The 18,990-nt window shown below is 42.5% G+C and overlaps 1 protein-coding gene across 1 annotated transcript in view; it reads right to left on the bottom strand.

The window, feature by feature from the left end:
* The window catches only part of STK3 (serine/threonine kinase 3), a 146,298-nt gene that overhangs the window by 37,683 nt on the left and 89,625 nt on the right, over positions 1–18,990 (bottom strand). Inside the window, exon 10 of the mRNA XM_075270328.1 lies at positions 11,807–11,982. Coding sequence (XP_075126429.1) covers positions 11,807–11,982 — 176 coding nt within the window. The remainder of the gene's footprint in view (positions 1–11,806; positions 11,983–18,990) is intronic.

Here is an 18,990-nt window from a genome sequence, read left to right as displayed (position 1 = left end):
CGCTTGGGGACCCCCTCCCCCCCAATGGAAACCTATACACATTATAAAGCGGTTACCTAAGGAAACCACACAGACCTCATAGACTATAATGGGGTCCGTATGGTCTCCGCATGAATCATGCAGATAGAAAAGTACTGCTCGCAGGATTTTTCTCTCTGCATGTTTTATGCGGAAACCACACAGACCCCATTATAGTCCATGGGGTCCGTGGGTTTCCCAGGTAACCGCTTTTTAATGTGTATAGGTTTCCGTTTGGGAGGGTCCCCAAGGGGACTCCTTGAATGGAAACCCGAACGTCGATATAAATAGGGCCTTAGACACAAAGGCTACAAATCAGTGTATCACGCCATGGGTTCTGTAACTGAATTAGTTGCAAAATCCATGGGAAGATCCAACAGTGTCCTTAAAACAAGGCAATGATTCCTGCCAGAATTTGGAGCTGATTTTGAGACGGAATCTGTCTTAAAGGGATTCTACCATTAAAATCCTTTTTATTCTCCCTAACACGTCAGAATAGCCTTAAGAAAGGCTATTCGTCTCCTACCTTTAGATGTCTTCTCCGTGCCATTGTTCTGTAGAAATCCCAATTTTCGCCGGTATGCAAATGAGTTCTCTCGCAGCAATGGGGGCGGGCCCCAGCACTCAAACAGCACTGGGGACGTCCCCAATTCTGTGAGAGAACTCTCCAGCACCACCTCCATCTTCTTCAAGAACGGGTCTTCTTTATGTCTTCTTCTGGGGGTTGGCTTCAAACTTCTAGGCCTCGGGCAAAGCCGACTGCGCATGCCCGCCGGCTACAAGAAAATGGCCGCTTACACAGTATTGTAAGAGGCCATTTTTCTTGTGGCCGGCAGGCATGCGCAGTTGGCTGCCCGAGGCCTAGAAGTTTGAAGCCACCGCCAGAAGAAGACACGTTCCTGTAGGCGGCGCTGGAGAGTTCTCTCGCAGCATTGGGGACGCCCACAGTGCTGTTTGAGCGCTGGGGACTGCCCCCAGTGATGCGAGAGAACTCATTTGCATACCGGCGAAAACCGGGATTTCTACGGAACGGTGACACGGAGAAGACATCTAAAGGTAGGAGAAGAATAGCCTTTCTTAAGGGTATTCCTATGTGTTAGGGACAAAAATTTGATTTTAATGGTAGAATCCCTTTAAAACAAGGCAAGAATTCCTGACAGAATTTGGAGCAGATTTTGAGGTGGAATCTGCCTTAAAATCAGTTTTATATCATTCTTTGTAAAATTAGTCTGAGAAATCCAAAGCTATATATGGGATTTCACCCCTCTCCCTAGCATTGTACTGCAAATTCTGTATTTTCAGCACGGAAACTATACCGAGATCCACCATGTCTGAATGTGACCTCACTGTATTTAGAATGCAATAAGCAAGGTTTTACGCATGTCACAGAGACAGAAAGAAGAAATAAACTACTGAACATAAAAAAAAATCCATTTTAATTTTTCTCTACGAGACTGTTTTATTTCCTATTCCACAAGATCCATAGACAAACAGATACTAGAGCAGATATAATAAAACATACCTGCGGTTCCCTTATGCTGCATTAAAATGCTACATCCTGGAATCATGAAGTGAGCATGCAATAATTTACCATATATACACATGACAACTTCATATATAATGAATGGGATTGCTGAAGCTTTAATGTGAGCCTATGCAGGAAATCTTCCCTACCGGGAGCCATATGTCACTGTTATGGGAGGACAGTAGACCATAAACCTTACACAACAGCATTAATAAAATCCATGAGACATGGCAGAGGAAGCCCCGACCTGCACTGTGGATGCTACATGTTCAGAATCTAATGCTACATAACACACATAGCCGATATAATAAATGATTAAAGCGCAGACACCCCCCCCCCCCCCCAAATAATACAAAGGCCAGTATTTATGTGTCCTTCGGCTGTCCTCAATTGTCGAGTACCACACAGACAATATGGTACTTTTTACAATTATGTTGTCTAATATCCTAGTAAATTTGACCTTCTTTATATGCATTGTTTTATTTCTACATTTTAAATATCACACGGCTTGTTTTTTGCAGGAGGAGCTGCAATTTTAATGGCACCATTAGGGGTAAATTGAATGTATTGTTTAACTTCATTAATCTACAATATATTAAATATATAGGGTGGGAGAGAGAAATTAAACAAGTGCTATAATAGTAGATTAGATGATTGGTGGGGGTGCCAGGTGTCAGAGCTGTCCCAATATGATATCCATGACCTATATGAGGCACTGATTTACAAGCTATTGATCTGCAAGGCTGGGTTGATATGCTGGGTTCTGGTGACCGACTCTCTTTAAGAATATCAGAAGTCACCTTGGAAGAATATCAAGAATTACCTCGTAGCTTTGTCACCTGGCTGGTGGCCCCGTCCTTTCATATAGTAACAGAATTCTTTGCTGACTTTTAATAAACAGCCTTCCAGTTTAAGTGTTCATTGCTCCATATATACTACGAAAAATGCTCAAATCTTGGGAATAAAGAATTTTAGTATCACAACATATTTATTGAAATAACGCATTGCCTGCTAATAGTCAGCTTCTCGCCCTCTATCCAATAAATCTATATATCACAAAGTTCAGCTTCTCCCACTTTATCATATATACCTCTATATCACATAGCTCAGCTTCTCTCTGCTCCATCATATAAAGCTATATAATCCCAGAGCTCAGCTTCTCTCCTCTATCCTATGACCAAATATATCCCAGAGCTCAGCTTCTCTCCTCTATTGTATATGTCACAGAGCTCAGCTTCTCTCCTCTATCCTATACATCACATAGTTCAGCTTCTCTCCTCTATCATATAACCTATATATCACAGAGCTCAGCTTCTCTCCTCTATCATATAACCCTATATATCACAGAGCTCAGCTTCTCTCCTCTATCATATAACCCTATATATCACAGAGCTCAGCTTCTCTCCCTCCATCATATAACCCTATATATCACAGAGCTCAGCTTCTCTCCTCTATGATATAACCATATATCACAGAGCTCAGCTTCTCTCCCTCTATCATATAACCCTATATACCACAGAGCTCAGCTTCTCTCCCTCTATTATATAACCCTATATATCACAGAGCTCAGCTTCTCTCCCTCTGTCATATAACCCTATATACCACAGAGTTCAGCTTCTCTCCTCTATCATATAACCCTATATATCACAGAGCTCAGCTTCTCTCCTCTATCATATAAACATATATCACAGAGCTCAGATTCTCTCCTCTATCATATAACCATATATCACAGAGCTCAGCTTCTCTCCTCTATCATATAATCCTATATATCACAGAGCTCAGCTTCTCTCCTCTATCATATAACCCTATATATCACAGAACTCAGCTTCTCTCCCTCTGTCATATAACCCTATATACCACAGAGTTCAGCTTCTCTCCTCTATCATATAACCCTATATATCACAGAGCTCAGCTTCTCTCCTCTATCATATAACTCTATATATCACATGATAGGTTTGCATTAACCGTCATGGAGTCGATCTATAGACTTTTCTTACATATAAGGCGGTATTGTGCAGTGTGTTCTTCTTCATTAGCTCTTCTTCAATGTTCCCAGAAATCTGCATTAACCAGTAGTTCAATCCAAAACCCAGAAGCCCCTACTGACATGGATTAAGTTCTTGCCGTGGATATAAATTATGACCCAATGTGGCTGCCAACTTTTTATAATAACCGTACAGACAGATCTGGTCAGCTGACTATCTAGGCCTGTCAGTTCCGGCCAAATCAGACAAAGGAATATTCTGCTAAGCAACAGGCTTCCGGACTATTTATTACACAGAGGTTTGATCTGGTGCTGGTTTCGAGCAGCTGTTGCATATTCTCCACATTTCCTTAAAATGACATAATTACTGTAACATACATTTGGTACAAGTCGAGTCGTAACGTCTAATTTAAGACAGTTTTCAGAAATCAAAATAAAATGTTCCTTAGAGCCTCTGTTTGTTTCAGGCTCTTCCATGTTCCAGGCTCACTTGGCTCACCCTTTGCTATTATACAGAAGACAATCAATGACAGACAATGTCACAAGTTTTTCCAGTAGAAAGCAAAGCTCTCAGCAGTCTCTCCAGTGACAGTCACTTCTGCTGGTAGGTCAATTGGATCACTTTAGCTGCTATGATTTGACTGACAGATCTCTTAAAGGGGCTGTGAAACTTAAAATAGGTGATCAATATCAGAATGGTGTGAATCTGACCCCTGGCAACTCTGCCGATCAGCCATCTGCATAAGCCATAGGGGCAAGAACTGCTCTTATGGCTCTTGAAATCATTTTTTGTTGTTTGTTTTAAAAGTAGATTATGAGCCCCATATAGGGATCACAATGTACATTTTTTCCCCCTATCAGTATGTCTTTGTAGAATGCGAGGAAATCCACACAAACATGGGGAGAACATACAAACTCCTTGCAGATGTTGTTCCTGGCGGGATTCAAACCCAGGACTCCAGTGCTGCAAGGCTGCAGTGTTAACCACTGAGCCACCGTGTTGCTCTTCCAATTGTGTAGCAGCCGAGCCAGGTTACTACAACTCAGCACCCATTTAGTATTAAAAGCCGGGCCACTTCCCATTTCTGTTTCCATATGTGTCACATGTTCAGTTAAATGGGTTGTCCAAAATTCAATAAACATGGCTGTTTGCCTATATATATATATATATATATATATATATATATATATATATATATTATAATATATATATAAACAAAAAACAAACCTATCTGTCCAGCAATAAAGTAAATGGGTCTAATAGTAAAGCCAGACAGTGAAATAGATAATTTTTTTCTTACCGTATATACTCGAGTATAAGCCGAATTTTTCAGCCCAGTTTTTGTGCTGAAAAAGCCCCCCTCGGCTTATACTCGAGTCAGCAAAAAAAAAAAAAAAAAAAAATTTTTTTTTTTTTTTTTTTTTTAGGAGGGGGAGTCTATGACCAGTCACAATATCAATATATAGAATCTCCCATAAAACAGTGCAAAAAAAAAAAAAAAAAAGAAAAATTAATAAAAAAAAAGTTCTAAATCACTCATTTCCCTAGAATACATATAAAAGTAGAAAATGACTGTGAAACGCATACACATTAGGTATCCCTGTGTCTGACAGTGCCCGGTCTACTGAATATAGGGTATCTGCAGTGCATCTGTTCCGTCGGGAAGGGGTTAATAGGAGCATTGCAGATACCCTATATTCAGCCAGACTGAATTCCAAGTGGGGGAAGAAAAAACAGTCCTCAAGCTCAGGGAAGGGGCAGACAGACAACCAAAACACCCCCTTCCCTTCCCCAGCAACTACTGCACCCAAAAACTCCGACCATTTTAATTTTTGAAATTTTCCAGTAACTGCTGCATTTCCCCCCCTAGGCTTATACTCAAATCAATAAGTTTTCCCAGTTTTTTGTGGTAAAATTAGGGGGGTCGGCTTATACTCGGGTCGGCTTATACTCGAGTATATACGGTACTTGTTTTTATTTTCTGATTATAGTTTTCTTTTTTCTGTACAATATTTTAAGGCTGCCATCTTGCCTGAGCTTCTTCTCTGCTGTGTTAACAGCATTTAGTGGTATGCTTTACAGCAACCTCATGCCTATAGGCAGCAATAGACTGGGGACGACATGCTCTGTGCAGATGGAGTAGATAAGCTGTGACATCATCTATTGCCAGTAATGGATATAATGATGGGTCACGATTATGAGTGTTATCAGTAGAGGTGTGAACTTCTATTGTGATCCTGTCTATCTATTTTGCGATATAAATGAGGTCTACTGGAGAGTTTTCAAGACATGCTCTGTGCGGGTGGAGTAGATAAGCGGAGACATCATCTACTGTCAGTAATGGATGTAATGACAGGCCATCAGTATAGGTGCTATCTGTAGAGGTGTGAACTTCTATTGTGAAATTGTCTATTTAGTTTGTGATATGAATCACTGCTCCAAAGAAAACCTTCTACAGAGCAAGTTTAAGGCTGCTATTAGGGTATGTTCAAAACAATTTCCACCGTGCAAACTTCCGCGCGGTTAGCCACAATGCAGTGCATCGGTATCCCGTCGCGACATCCCGCTCCTAATTAGGCCTAAACAGGGTGGTGTCTATAGCCGCGGAATCCGCGACAAGATAGGGCATCTCGCTTCTTTTTTCCCGCTACTAGCTAGCAGGAAAAAAAAGGAATCAGCTCCCATTGAAGTGAATGGGAGCCATTTTTGCAGGCAGATTTTGAGGCGGATTCTGCATCAAACTCCACCTACAAAAAAAAATCAGTGTGAACTAGCCCTTAGGCTTTAGTGGACATTGCAAGTGAAAGTTGCAGGATATTTCTTAAATATAGTGACATATAGTATATATAGTATATAGTATAGATAGTGACATGGAAAATAAACTCATAAACTCTTAAATATTTTTGGTGACACATTCGTGTAAGCGATACCAAGGAGAACTGTCTCTCTATAGTGCAGGTGTCTCTGTGCTGTCCCCCCCCCTCCATAGACTGATATTGACATGGAAAATTTGGACAATTAAAAAAAAAAAAAAAAAAAATTATTTAAAAAAAAATGTGTCAAGAATTTAGTTTAAAAAAACAGGCCATTTTTGGTGACACATTTGTTTAAGTGATGCCTAAGAGAACTGTCTCTCGACAATGCAGATATCTCTGCGTTATGGAGCTCTCCTTCTCCTCCCCCCTGCACAGACTTATATTGTAAAAATTAAATCCGTGGCAGAAGGAGGTACATACATGAAAAAACAGGAACTTTTCTTTAAAGTCTATTACAAAGTTTGTTATATTCATCTGCTATATGGATTTATTAATTTAAAAAATAAATAAATAAATAAAAAAAATTAAAAAAAAAAAATTAAAAAAAACTTAGTTATGCTTTAAGCATAAAATAAGTAAGCACGAAGGAAACCAAAGGGTAAGTACATGGTGTCAATCCTGCCGTCATAATGAATTTAAGTGACGGCGTACCGGTGCTAAATCTTTATGAATATTTATATTAATGGCCCGAACAAAGCTACAAAAAAAAATAAAAAAAAAATCGGTGAAGTGGAAAAAATGATGGCAAGCAATTAAACTTGAGTAAACTCAATACAGAAGGCAGATCTGTGCTGTATCCAGGCCAAGAAGCGGCCATGCTTTATTAATTACATAGCGCAGTAACATCTCCGCATGCTATGTTACCAGTAGCCCCCATGTTCCACATTCCATGGGAAGAACGCATCCCCGTGTGGTGGCAACCTTAGCTTAAGGTCACAACTCCCGTGTTTCCCAGTCAGCCATGTTTCCAATTTATTTCCTCTGCTCATTAAACCACTGAAATGTTCTGTCTCGCTTAACAGATGGCTCTTTCAAGTCTTGTTACTATTCCAGAATCTTTAGAAGGACTTCGAGTTTGTGTACTTAAAACAGGAAGCTCACTGAAGAAGAAAAATCACAAAGATGTGCACGCTGCTGTCTCATGCCAAGCAATCTGGAAACCATGGCTGCCTGGAAATAGTTCCATCAAAGTGACAGAAATCATTACACTGGTGTTGCTGCAATAAACAGATTTTCATCCCACATGGTACGCTTCTTGTGCTGCACAAACTGATATAACACAGCGAAACTTCTTTTTTTTTTCTTCGTTTTTCATTTGCTGCAGCTAAAACTAATTGATTCAATCGTTACAGATATGGAAATCCCTCGGGCTCAAGAGCAACTTTACATTTTGATAGCACAATATTTGCCAGGTTATTGCCTGCAATATAGGAAATTACAACAGGCGACTTGCCAGGCAGGGAAGGTTTCTTAAGAGGTAGAATTATAGGGGAGGAAACTCATAAACAAATATCTTTCCATGTCTTTAGTCATCTCCAGATACAGAGCCTGTAAATATTGGGGAAAGAGAGAAAGACTTCAATGTATTCAGAAATGCATGGTCAAGGTTAAAGTTCTGACTGTATCCAACTGGAAAGAACATATGGAAGAAGTATAGTGAAGGACATCCACCAGCCAGCTGCTCTAAGCCAGCAAAGTCTGAAGGACCTCCACCAGTCAGTTACTCTAAGCCAGCCAAGCCTCAAGGACCTTCACCAATGAGCTGCTCTAAGACAACCAAGCCTGAAGGACCTCCACCAGTGAGCTGCTCTAAGCCATCCAAGCCTGAAGGACCTCCACCAGTGAGCTGCTCTAAGCCATCCAAGCCTGAAGGAAGGACCTCCACCAGTGAGCTGCTCTAAGCCATTCAAGCCTGAAGGAAGTACATCCACCAGCCAGCTGCTCTAAGCCATCCTATTCTGAAGGACCTCCACCAATGAGCTGCTCTAAAACAACCAAGCCTGAAGGACCTTAACCAGTGAGCTGCTCTAAGCCATTCAAGCCTGAAGGAAGTACATCCACCAGCCAGCTGCTCTAAGCCATCCTATTCTGAAGGACCTCCACCAATGAGCTGCTCTAAAACAACCAAGCCTGAAGGACCTTAACCAGTGAGCTGCTCTAAAACAACCAAGCCCGAAGCACCTCCACCAATGATCTGCTTTAAGGCAACCAAGCCTAAAGGATGTCCACCAGTGAGCTGTTCTAAGCCAACCAAGCCTGAAAGATCTTCACTAGTGAGCTGCTCTAAGCCAACAAAGCCTGAAGGACCTTCACCAGTGAGCTACTCCAAGCCAACCAAGCCTATTACTAGGAATGCTGACCGACAAAGCTCTCCTTACAACACTACACTATAATGTTCTTTTCAGTATGATCGATCATAGAGAAGGAGAATTGGGGTCTAAAAGTTACCCCTAAATGAAGAACTAGTGCGCTTACATGACATGACAGGAGCTTGATTTACTTCTATGGGAGAGCCCTGTAAAAGTGAATGGAAATCTGGCCATGAAATGCACTTGTGTTTCATTTACATGGAAGAAGCAGAGGAAACTCTCAGGCCCCCGCTCTCTTTATTGCTGGGGGTCCTAGCAGTCGGACTCCCTAAAGGTTAAGTGTCTTTAACAACAACAACAACACCCCTTTAAGAACCGCGCTAGTCTCTTGTAACAGGGAACAGGCATTACGACAGAGAACAAACAAATCATGCAAATCGGGATCAGTATACGACAAGGAAAGATATTTACAGAGCTACTGAACAATTGTATTATTTCACTAGGAAATGAAACTCGCTGTTAATAAACTCAGTTTTCATTCTAGACCCATAGTCCGTAAATGACTTGCTACAGATAGGAGGCGGCAAAACACCAATCTCCTACATTCAGATCTTCCGATGTGTCAGCAATGCTTTGAATTCCAATATTAAGTCGTCTCTGGCAATTTTGTAAGTTTTCTTAAATGGAGAGTTCTAGAAAATATATGTATAATGGTTTCTAATGGGACGTCTAGAAACTGCAGAGTAATCCCTTTAAGCTCCTTTAAACAGTACAGTAGATAAGGAGCTGTAAAAAGGGTTAAATGCAATATCTTCACGGCTTGGTAATAGGTAATGGATGACGGCTATCTGCATGTCTATGTGCTCCACCGGCCCGATGTCTACGTTCTCCTCCTCCAGGCACAAGTTATTTCTCAGGTCTTCTACACACTGTGCACTTTATACAAGAAAGGTTAATGTAAGTTTGTAATCTCTGCATTATGTAGAGTTCTCATAAATGTTTCATAGACAGTATGGCAGTGGCTTCAAATATTTATCGTTTTCCAAAAAAAAATAAAAAAAAAATTGGAGGATTTAATATGCAAACTGTCCCCGCCATCAAGAAAATGATCCTCACTTACAGATGTTCCTTCTCGTAATGCCAGAAGTCTATCCTCCCACCGACAGTACAGCATAGAGTGACTAATGATAAGACGCTGCGAGGAACACGAGACGTACAGGAGAACGTTTCAGGTCTTGAGGGGATAAAATTAACATGAACAATACAAACACGCACTGAAGCATCGGTGTAAAACCTCCGGCAAGGAGACAGGGTCTCTACTATGAGTCCAACAGGCTGTCAGTATACATAAGGCGCCATAAGCAGTACAGCAAAGGAATCAAATCCCAATAAATGTGGCAAGAACCACCGACCTTCTTATGTGTATGGAGGAAAAGAAGAATTAGGCATGTTCATCTCCAACATGCCCCATCCATTGCTCCCAGAAGAAATAAGCCACAGCCACAGGTGTCTGACAGCAGCTTATACATCTCTTCCCATTCCAATGCAAGCATGCATGTGTATGGAGAAGAGGGAAGCTGTCAGTCAAGTATTTGACCTACCCCAGAGATCATCAATATCAGATCAATGGGGGTCTGTCACCCAGCACCTCCACTGATCAGATATTTTCAGCCGCTCATTCATCGAGAATGGAGCAGGAAGCAGACAGCGCTGTTCTCTGTGCAGTGGCTGAACTGAGTCACTGCAGCTTAAAGAGATTGTCCGGCCAAAAAAATATATATTTTTTTTTTAAAATAAGCCGGGGGAGAAGAAAAAAAATATGCTCTGGTATCCTCCCAACAAGGTATGGTATTGCTACCCTATGTCAGCGGTCACGTGACGCCTGGACGTCAAAAGTAGTCAATGTGCGGCAGGGACTTCTGCCAGAACACAACAATGGAAGGGCAGGACCGGACCCTGCTAGGAGGCACCACAGGACCAGGGAAAGGAAAGTGTATTTTTTTTCACCTCCCTCTATATTTAAAATATACATTTTTTGCCCTGACAACCCCTTTACCTCCCATATGGTGAAGGAAGGTGTTCTGCAGTAACCCGGTCTGGCCACTACACATGCTCTATTCTCTGTGTATCGGCTGCTGAGAACAGCTGATCTGTGGGGGTGCTAAGTGTCAGACTACTATCAAGTGACCACACTGATAGCTTGTTCATATGAGCCATGGGTTGCCACGAGGGCACTTACTATATTTTTACAGAAAAAAGGAGGATTTAAGAAAATAATTGATAGGACTCATGGCTTTATGTAGATTTGTCCCATTCAAAGGCATGGGGCTGAGCTGCAACACCACATACACCAAACAGTGCTGAGCCTGAAATTCAATGAACCGGCTATAGCACTCTCTCCTTGAATGATCAGTGGGGTGCTGGAGCCAAACCCCATGGATCTAATATGGATGACATATCCTATGGATAGCCAATCAATATAGAAGTCTGGAAAAACTCCTTTAAGTTATCGCATTGTGAAAGGACTTTGATACCTGTAACAGACAGTCCAGCAGAGAGTGGGAAAAAGCATCAGAGAACAAAATCAATGGAAGTTACAAAAGGCTGAGCTCTACAGATATAGTCTATACGCTTTCAGAAGTTATGGACTAACTGCTTACTTTAATGAACTACATTTATAGGGAATGTGTCAGGCTGCTTGTGGACAATAAACCACATACTGGCTCTTATAGAATGAAGGTGTAGTGTCCCAAATTGCCCTGTTATATAATGTAATCCACGGCTGCATTAAAAATAAAAAAAAAGTTTATGTTCACCTATCAGCTGTACTCGTCCCGCGCAGGCGCAGTTCTAAAGAGGTATGGGATGGGAACGCTGCAAAATTGTATAGTTTTAACCACAGCTTTTAGTTGTGATGTCTGTGTGCTGGCCTAGCACTGCAAATAATGAAAAGTGCCAGCGAACCCACGTCCACAATTGAGATGCTGCTAAATCAAAACCAGCAGTGCAAAACATCGGAAAATCTAAGCCTCCAATCGGTGTGTCCACAGCCTAAGAGTGACCACACCTGGCATAGCAAGTAGTGCTCTATCTAGGTAAAATAATCCATGAATGTAATGCCTAAATAAAATGGAATAAACAGTAGTTACTCACAAAGTCGAAGTCACCATCAGGGGGAACCTTCCAGTTGTCGGGGAATACATTCTTGGATATGTGGTACTGGTCATGGACATTCTGGTTGTGGTTCTCATGAGGTTTATTTTTAGAGTCTTGCTTATCAAAGTAATCCATGAAGGAAGGACGTGGTGCTTGGGGAGACGTTGCATTTCCTGAGTGTAAAAAAGAAAAAAACGGGAAAAAAAATAGACCTTTAATAAACCGAATAAAGCCTATAATATAATTAAAATATTGTACATATCACTTACGCTGGACTCCGTTATCAGGTTTCCGTCTTCTGCATGCAGAAGACGGAAATCTGTCATGCTGAGTCCAGCCGTAAGCGCCGGTGAGCGTTTTATGCTCTCCACAGCGAAACCGTTTTTTAAAAAACTGGACACAGAGTACTGCATGTCCGACTCTGTGTCCGGTTAAAAAAAAAAAAAAAAAACGGTTTCGCCGCGAAGAGCATAAAACGCTCACCGGCGCTCACGGTTGGACACTTTTGAATGGGTTTGAAAGATGCCTGCAGGTTTCCGTCTCCTGCCCAGTTTTGAGCAGGAAACGGAAACCTGCAGAACGGAGACCGGGCGCAGATGTGAACGAGCCCTTATTTAGTAAATTACAACAGTCAGTATTAGCCTAATAGCAGAGCCCCAGTATCCTCACTACCGTCAGCACTGAAAAGAAATATTATATATCAATATAATATCCTATTATAATCAGAGCTCAATAGAAGCCCAGTGTCCCGCTACCACTTCTTAAGCCATGTGTGACACAGTTTGCAGTTCAGTCCCATTCAAGAGAACAGAGCTAAAGTGCAATACAAAACACAGCAGCTATACAATGTACGGCACTGTGCTTGGTACGCAATGAAGAAGCCGAGGCACAAAACAGCCTCCCCAACAAGGCGCCTTCTGCAAACAACCAATTGTGCAGGTGTAGGGGAAAGAAGGAGGTGCTAGGGAGGAACGGCCACAAAAATAAGAGAACTTGGCAACAGGTCTTGAAAGCCCAAGGACACAAATTATCTGATAGGCCCTGTTACCCCGGGTATTTTGGGGTTTTGTTTATTCAACTCCATTCAAGTATTCCAAAGATATAAACCTTTTTGGTATTGATACAATTAGGGTATAGTAGCCAAGTGGGCGGTAATACTGCCAGATATACACAACACATACTGACACCACAGTGTGCCTGCCCTCGTGGCTAGTATACCCCAATTTACAGCAAAACTAAGGGCTTATATCTTTGGGATAAACAAAATATGCATATACACTTTGAATCCCATATACAGGGGCGCCACACCAGCTGCACAGGGACCCAATAGTCGAGAAGCCCATGGGTACCCTAAATCTGCTGCCTACTATCTATTAGACTGAGCTCTTGAATTCTGTAGCCAACTAGCTGTATGATAAGATATGGGAAGTAGAGTCCCGTATACTGTTCCTGCACAGAACCCTGGCCATATATAAACTGTGCCTAGAGGATTCGGATCCTCAGGCTCAGCTTATGTAAATGACGGCACCCTGAAAATCTTACAAACTCAACATTTTCCATCCAAAGTTAACTTGAGTCTCCAGAGGAAGAGAAGTACAAGACTTGTCGAGACAGGCAAAGAGACTCCTGTGGAGAAAGCTTCCAGATTAGGCGACTCCAGAAATCGGCCAATTGGGAGATATAATTGGATTTGCACTCCACGTACAACTAAGTCTTAAGGAGAAGAGTATATAGCGTACTTGTCAGGCGGCCCTCAGCAGACATAAACATCTGGGTCACTGCTTAGCAAATAGAGCAGCTAAACAAATAGACATCGGGGAGTCTGAAGGAGTCGGTAATGAGTAGTTAAGACGGGAAACCCACAGCTAACTTCTCTTCTAAGACTAGACTCACACAACCTAATGCAGCCCCCATTATCCCATCCCAAAGTAACAGTCTTATAGGTTCTCACCATGCTGCTGGTTCACATCAGACCAGCGACTGGAAGTGGGAATGGTGGCTGTGTTACAGACGGATTATTAGAATGTAAATCCAGGCTCATAGCAAAAGATGGCTGTGATATGTCAGTATAAAGGGAGTCTGTCACCAGGGTGAAGCGTATTAAACCAGCCACACAGATAGGCCAGACGCACCTGAATGTAAAATCTATGCCTATGCAGCTGAGATATTCATTTATTTCTCAATATTTATTTCACAACTTCTACGCCTCGGACAGAGCAGACTGTGCATGCCCAACAAGAAAAATGGCCGCTTACAAGGTAAGCTGGTGTAAGCAGCCATTTTCTTGTGGCCTGTGGGCATGCATTGTCGGCTTTGCCCTAGGCCTAGAAGTTTGAACCCAGCTCCGGAAGAAGATGCGTGGAGAGGCAATTCCTGAAGAAGATGGAGGTGGCGCTGGAGAGTTCTCTCGCACCATTGGGGATGCCCCCAGTGCTGTTTGAGCACTGCGGCCGCCCCCAGTGCTGCGAGATAACTCATTTGCATACCGACGAAAACTGGGATTTCTACCAAAGGCCGGCGCGGAGAAGACATATAAAGGTAGGAGAAGAATAGCCTTTCTTAAGGCTATTCCTACGTGTTAGGGACAAAAAATGTGATTTTAATGATAGAATCCCTTTAATTACCATTCACAGTGACCAAGTCCCCAGGGGGACGGGTTCAAGGGACACTCATTCTGGAGACAGTTGTTGGTCCCTGAGGTGGGACACATATCTATTGGCCACTTATAGTATATTCTGTGAAATAAGATATTAAAGCCCCATGTATGAAGGAATTGTATGTATTTTGGGCTAAAAATCATTTCTGTAATTGGGTAAAGGGGAGGGCCCACACGGTGGCTCAGTGGTTAGCACAGCAGCCTTGCAACGCTGGAGTCCTGGGTTCGAATCCTGCCAAGGACAACATCTGCAAGGAGTTTGAATGCTCTCCCTGTGTTTGCGTGCATTTATTCCCATACCCAAAGACGTTAAGGAATCTATGTACATTTTGCACTAACAGTAAACGGACGAAACCTATTAAATCTCCCTGTGATAGGCGCAGAAAGCAGCGCCGATCGCTTGGACTGATTTATCCCTCGCTCGAGTACAAGTGCTAATCCTATTTTCCGATGCCTCCCGTGTGAGAAAGTAGTTTGGGGTTGTTTTCCACGATTCAATACTTCGGAGTGATCTGTTACTGGAACGTGCACACTTCTCCTCTCCAAAATCTTTTTAGCACGTAGGTTGGAGGGGGAATAACACTGTATATTAAAACAACACAGATGCGGGATAACTTATTATTCCTGGAGCAAACAAAGAAGTTAAAGCTTCACGAGCCGAGACCCCCCAAGTGGATGCGAAACAATTAATATTAATATAGCGCATTAATAATTTACATCTAGCCAAGAGCTGGAGGAAAAACGCGGCTAAAGCAGAATGAATTAAATATCAGCCTTTAGATAGAACGCTATATACGCAACATAATACAATGCAAAAACGGTGCACGGTATTAGTTTATGCAAAGTCAATAGGCACAACTTTCTATCACCTGGGTGATCATTAAACCTCAAGTGCGCCCGCCTCTAGGAGTATATATGTATAAGACTACAAAGACTCAATTAGGATTCAGCCATCATTGTAAGCGCATAAGGATGTCATGATTTTGCCTGGAGGATGTGCTGATGGGAAACGCTCAAGCAGCAGGATTCGCTGTACGTGGGCGGCAAGAGGGAACGAGTGCTGAGTTTTCTACGATGGATAAATGCTGATGTACTGCAGCAGAGCGAGTGTCTAGTGTTTATTTATAACAGATGGTCAGCCAACAAAGATCTGTTCCGTAACAACTTTGTTAAGAGCGCTCGTGACACGTTATTATGGGTGTTTAAGGAGACGGTGCCTGGTAAAATAAAAACAATGCAAGAAGATGGGTGCCAAAGGTGGCACGGTGCATACGATGGAATGGCGGGTATGCCCACACTGATGGTGTAATATGGAAGGATTGCACTGGAAGACAATGCAAGGGTTCTAATATCTGCATATGTAATGCAATGAAATAACAGGGGCTGAGGCCAAAACCACAGACTCCGACTCCTCTATTACCCAGCTCGCCTCTGACTGCTCCCTAAATGTCAGAAGGAAGCAGAAAAGCTCCTCTAAGTCATTACAAAGCCAGTGACTAAATTCCTATGAAAGTAAACATGTAACAAACTACACATTGAATTCATTATACTATATTAATAATTGTATATCATTAAAAATAATTTTATTTTATGACTCCAACTCCACCACCCTGCAGTAAAGTTGCCCACTTTCGATAGCTAATTCAGCCAACAGCTATTTCTACAAACCCCCAATATCCATGCACGCTTGGCTCAGCAATGCACGCTTGCGCTCTAAATAGCTAGAAGGGGGGTAAAGCATAGTATACATCTGCATTCAGGCTTCCATTCGGAGGGTCCCAACATTCCTTGCATTCGGGAAACCTATACGCATTAAAACGCGATTAAGGAAACCCACGGACTCCATAGACTATAATGGGGTCCATGCGGTTTCCGCTCAGTTTAAGCACAAAACATGTGGAGAGAAAAATGCTGCTTGCAGGACTTCTCTCTGCATGTTTCGTGCAGAAACCACATGGACCCCATTGTAGCCTAAGGCCGGGTTCACACGGAGTATTTTGGTTCGTAATGTGGAGCGTAGATGCCGCAAAATCACGGCCGCAAAATAGCGCCGCATATATGGTACCGGCTCCCATTGAAAACAATGGGAGCGTATACGGCCCGCAAAAGCTCCCGCGGCGTCTACGTTCCACATTACAAACCAAAATACTCCATGTGAACCCGGCCTAAGAGGTCCACAGTTCTCCTTAGGTAAACGCTTTTTAATGCGTATAGGTTTCCATTCGGGAGGGTCCCCAAGCGGACTCCCCAAACAGAAACCCGACTGCAGATGTGAACCAGGCCTAAGGTCCATATTATATGGGCTGATAACTGTGAAGACGCATTCACAACGCCCCATTTAAATGTGCTTAAGACCCAACAACGAATCTTTTCGCAGCATGAAAAAATGCCCGATGGATGGCAACATATCTCCCCCAAACAGGAACATGCTGCCGAAAATAATAGAATCATAGGCGGGCATTTACAGTTCCAATAACTACTCCGTGGAAATGAGCTCCGATGAGTGCTGGTTAATCACCACCATCAGCCTATGTACTATGGCCCTAAGTTGATTTTGGACATCCCTAAAAGCTTTTGGCGGTATTTACTTCTGCTGACTGCTCCATACACATGCATGCTCGAGTCGGCATCTGCTTTTGAGAACACGGTGGCCAATATGGATATTTTTCCTTTTTTGACAGTCCCCTGTAATAGTCACAGCCTGATCCTACGTGCAGGAAAGCAGAGTGCCACCAAACTCTCCATACAAGTCCAGCCCAGAGACCAATCCATTCACTTATCATTTGCATGGTTTGGATGCAAATGGGTTAAATATTTCTCAAATCAGCAAAAAAAAAAAAAAAATTAATTAATTCGTACTGGTATACCACTTTAAGAGAGAAAAAAAAAAAGCAACGCTAAATAAGGACAGATTTTCGCCAAGTTCGCTCTCATGATGTAATAGCGAATTCTGCAATACATAAAGGGGTGAAAGGCATTCTGCGGGACATATGTACGCGAGCCCGCACACCCACTCCCTAAATTATTTCATTCTTTAAATGTGACATACTTCTGTAGAACAGAACGTAGGTACACAATGCCAAGTGTCATAAAACGCTCGGCACTAATAAACTAGCACATGTACTGGAGACGGTCCCCAGTGTCCCCTTACTCTCATGACTCATTAATCACAGTAAACCAGGCCGTATTTAGGAAGGAAGATGAAAAAGCTGGCTGCAATTTATATGTGGTTGTCAGAGATTAGGCTTTATTAATACCCTTATAATTATGCATATTACGCCTTCAGCTATCGCCACCGCCAAGGAAGTGTGTGCACCATGATATAGTAAGAGAATAGAAACTATAGTAAAACTACATAGATATCAATCTAGTGGCAGGATCAGTCAACAGCAAACTAAAGGCCTACATGCACAGGGACGCAGTTATAGGGGTGCAATGGTATCAGTCGCCACCAGACCCTGGACTCTGAGGGCAGAGGGACCTTTGGGCCTCCTACAGCTCCAGGGCCAAATAGTGACGGCTACCTCTGCACCCCTATAACTACACCCCTGCGTATGGAGGCCTTAGGTTTTCTGCTGACAGATCCTGCCAACAGATTGATACCCTATTCTAAATGGTACAAGGTCGGTAGGGGCTCCATTATAGATTTTACACTGATTTCAAGGAGCTTCAAGTTACACTTAAGAGTCAAAAGTTGGCAAAACCGGATAATTTTGTCCCATCCAAGGGCATTCCGCTATGCATACTTGTCTATAGGGGCTTCAGATTTTGCTTTGATGACAAGGAGCAGGATAGGATCTGCTCTATAATCATCCATATCGGAACGGAAAGGATTGGAAGTCACCATAGACATGAATGCATAACAGAGTGACACTAAAAGTGCTTTCTGCTGCAAACTCGGCCCCACACCAGCCGCATGCATGGAGCCTAAATTCTACATTAAATAGGACCTAAACAGAAACATTATATGCAGAAGTAAGTGGGGCATAATCTAACCTTTACTGTCTGTCGGACCTTCGGCACGCACCTGAAACGATCAGTGGGCTCAGTGGTCTAGTGCTGTATACTGCAGCCATGATGTGAGTATACAAGCGCCTCATTGCTGCAGCCATGTAGACTAATACTAGTAGGGGAACCAATGCTCACTGTTGGAAGTAATGAGGAAGAGGATGGTGGAAGTACAGAGGTTTATTTTGTTATATTAACAATTGACACATTGTTAACACACTAACCTGATATTTAAAGGGGTTCTCCAGTTTTTAATATTGATAGGCTATCCTTAGAATATTAGCTTTGTGAGGGTCTGAAATCCCTGCAGATGTGCAGTTTGGAGACGTGCGAGGAGCTGTGCTGCAATGATGGTTTTAAGTACTGCAACATTGCCCCACAGACTTCAAAGCGCCAGAGGTGCAGTACCAAAAGCCACCACTACAAATTGTATAGCGAGTGAGCAGCGCACCTCAGGGTATGTAAACTTTACCTTAGAATAGGTCATCAATATTAGATCTGTGAGGGTTTAACAGTC

Source organism: Leptodactylus fuscus, chromosome 4 (genome assembly GCF_031893055.1).
Source record: "Leptodactylus fuscus isolate aLepFus1 chromosome 4, aLepFus1.hap2, whole genome shotgun sequence".
NCBI lineage: Eukaryota > Metazoa > Chordata > Amphibia > Anura > Leptodactylidae > Leptodactylus > Leptodactylus fuscus.
The sequence above is the reverse complement of the archived record's forward strand: the minus strand, read 5'-3'. Positions and strand labels throughout refer to the sequence as shown.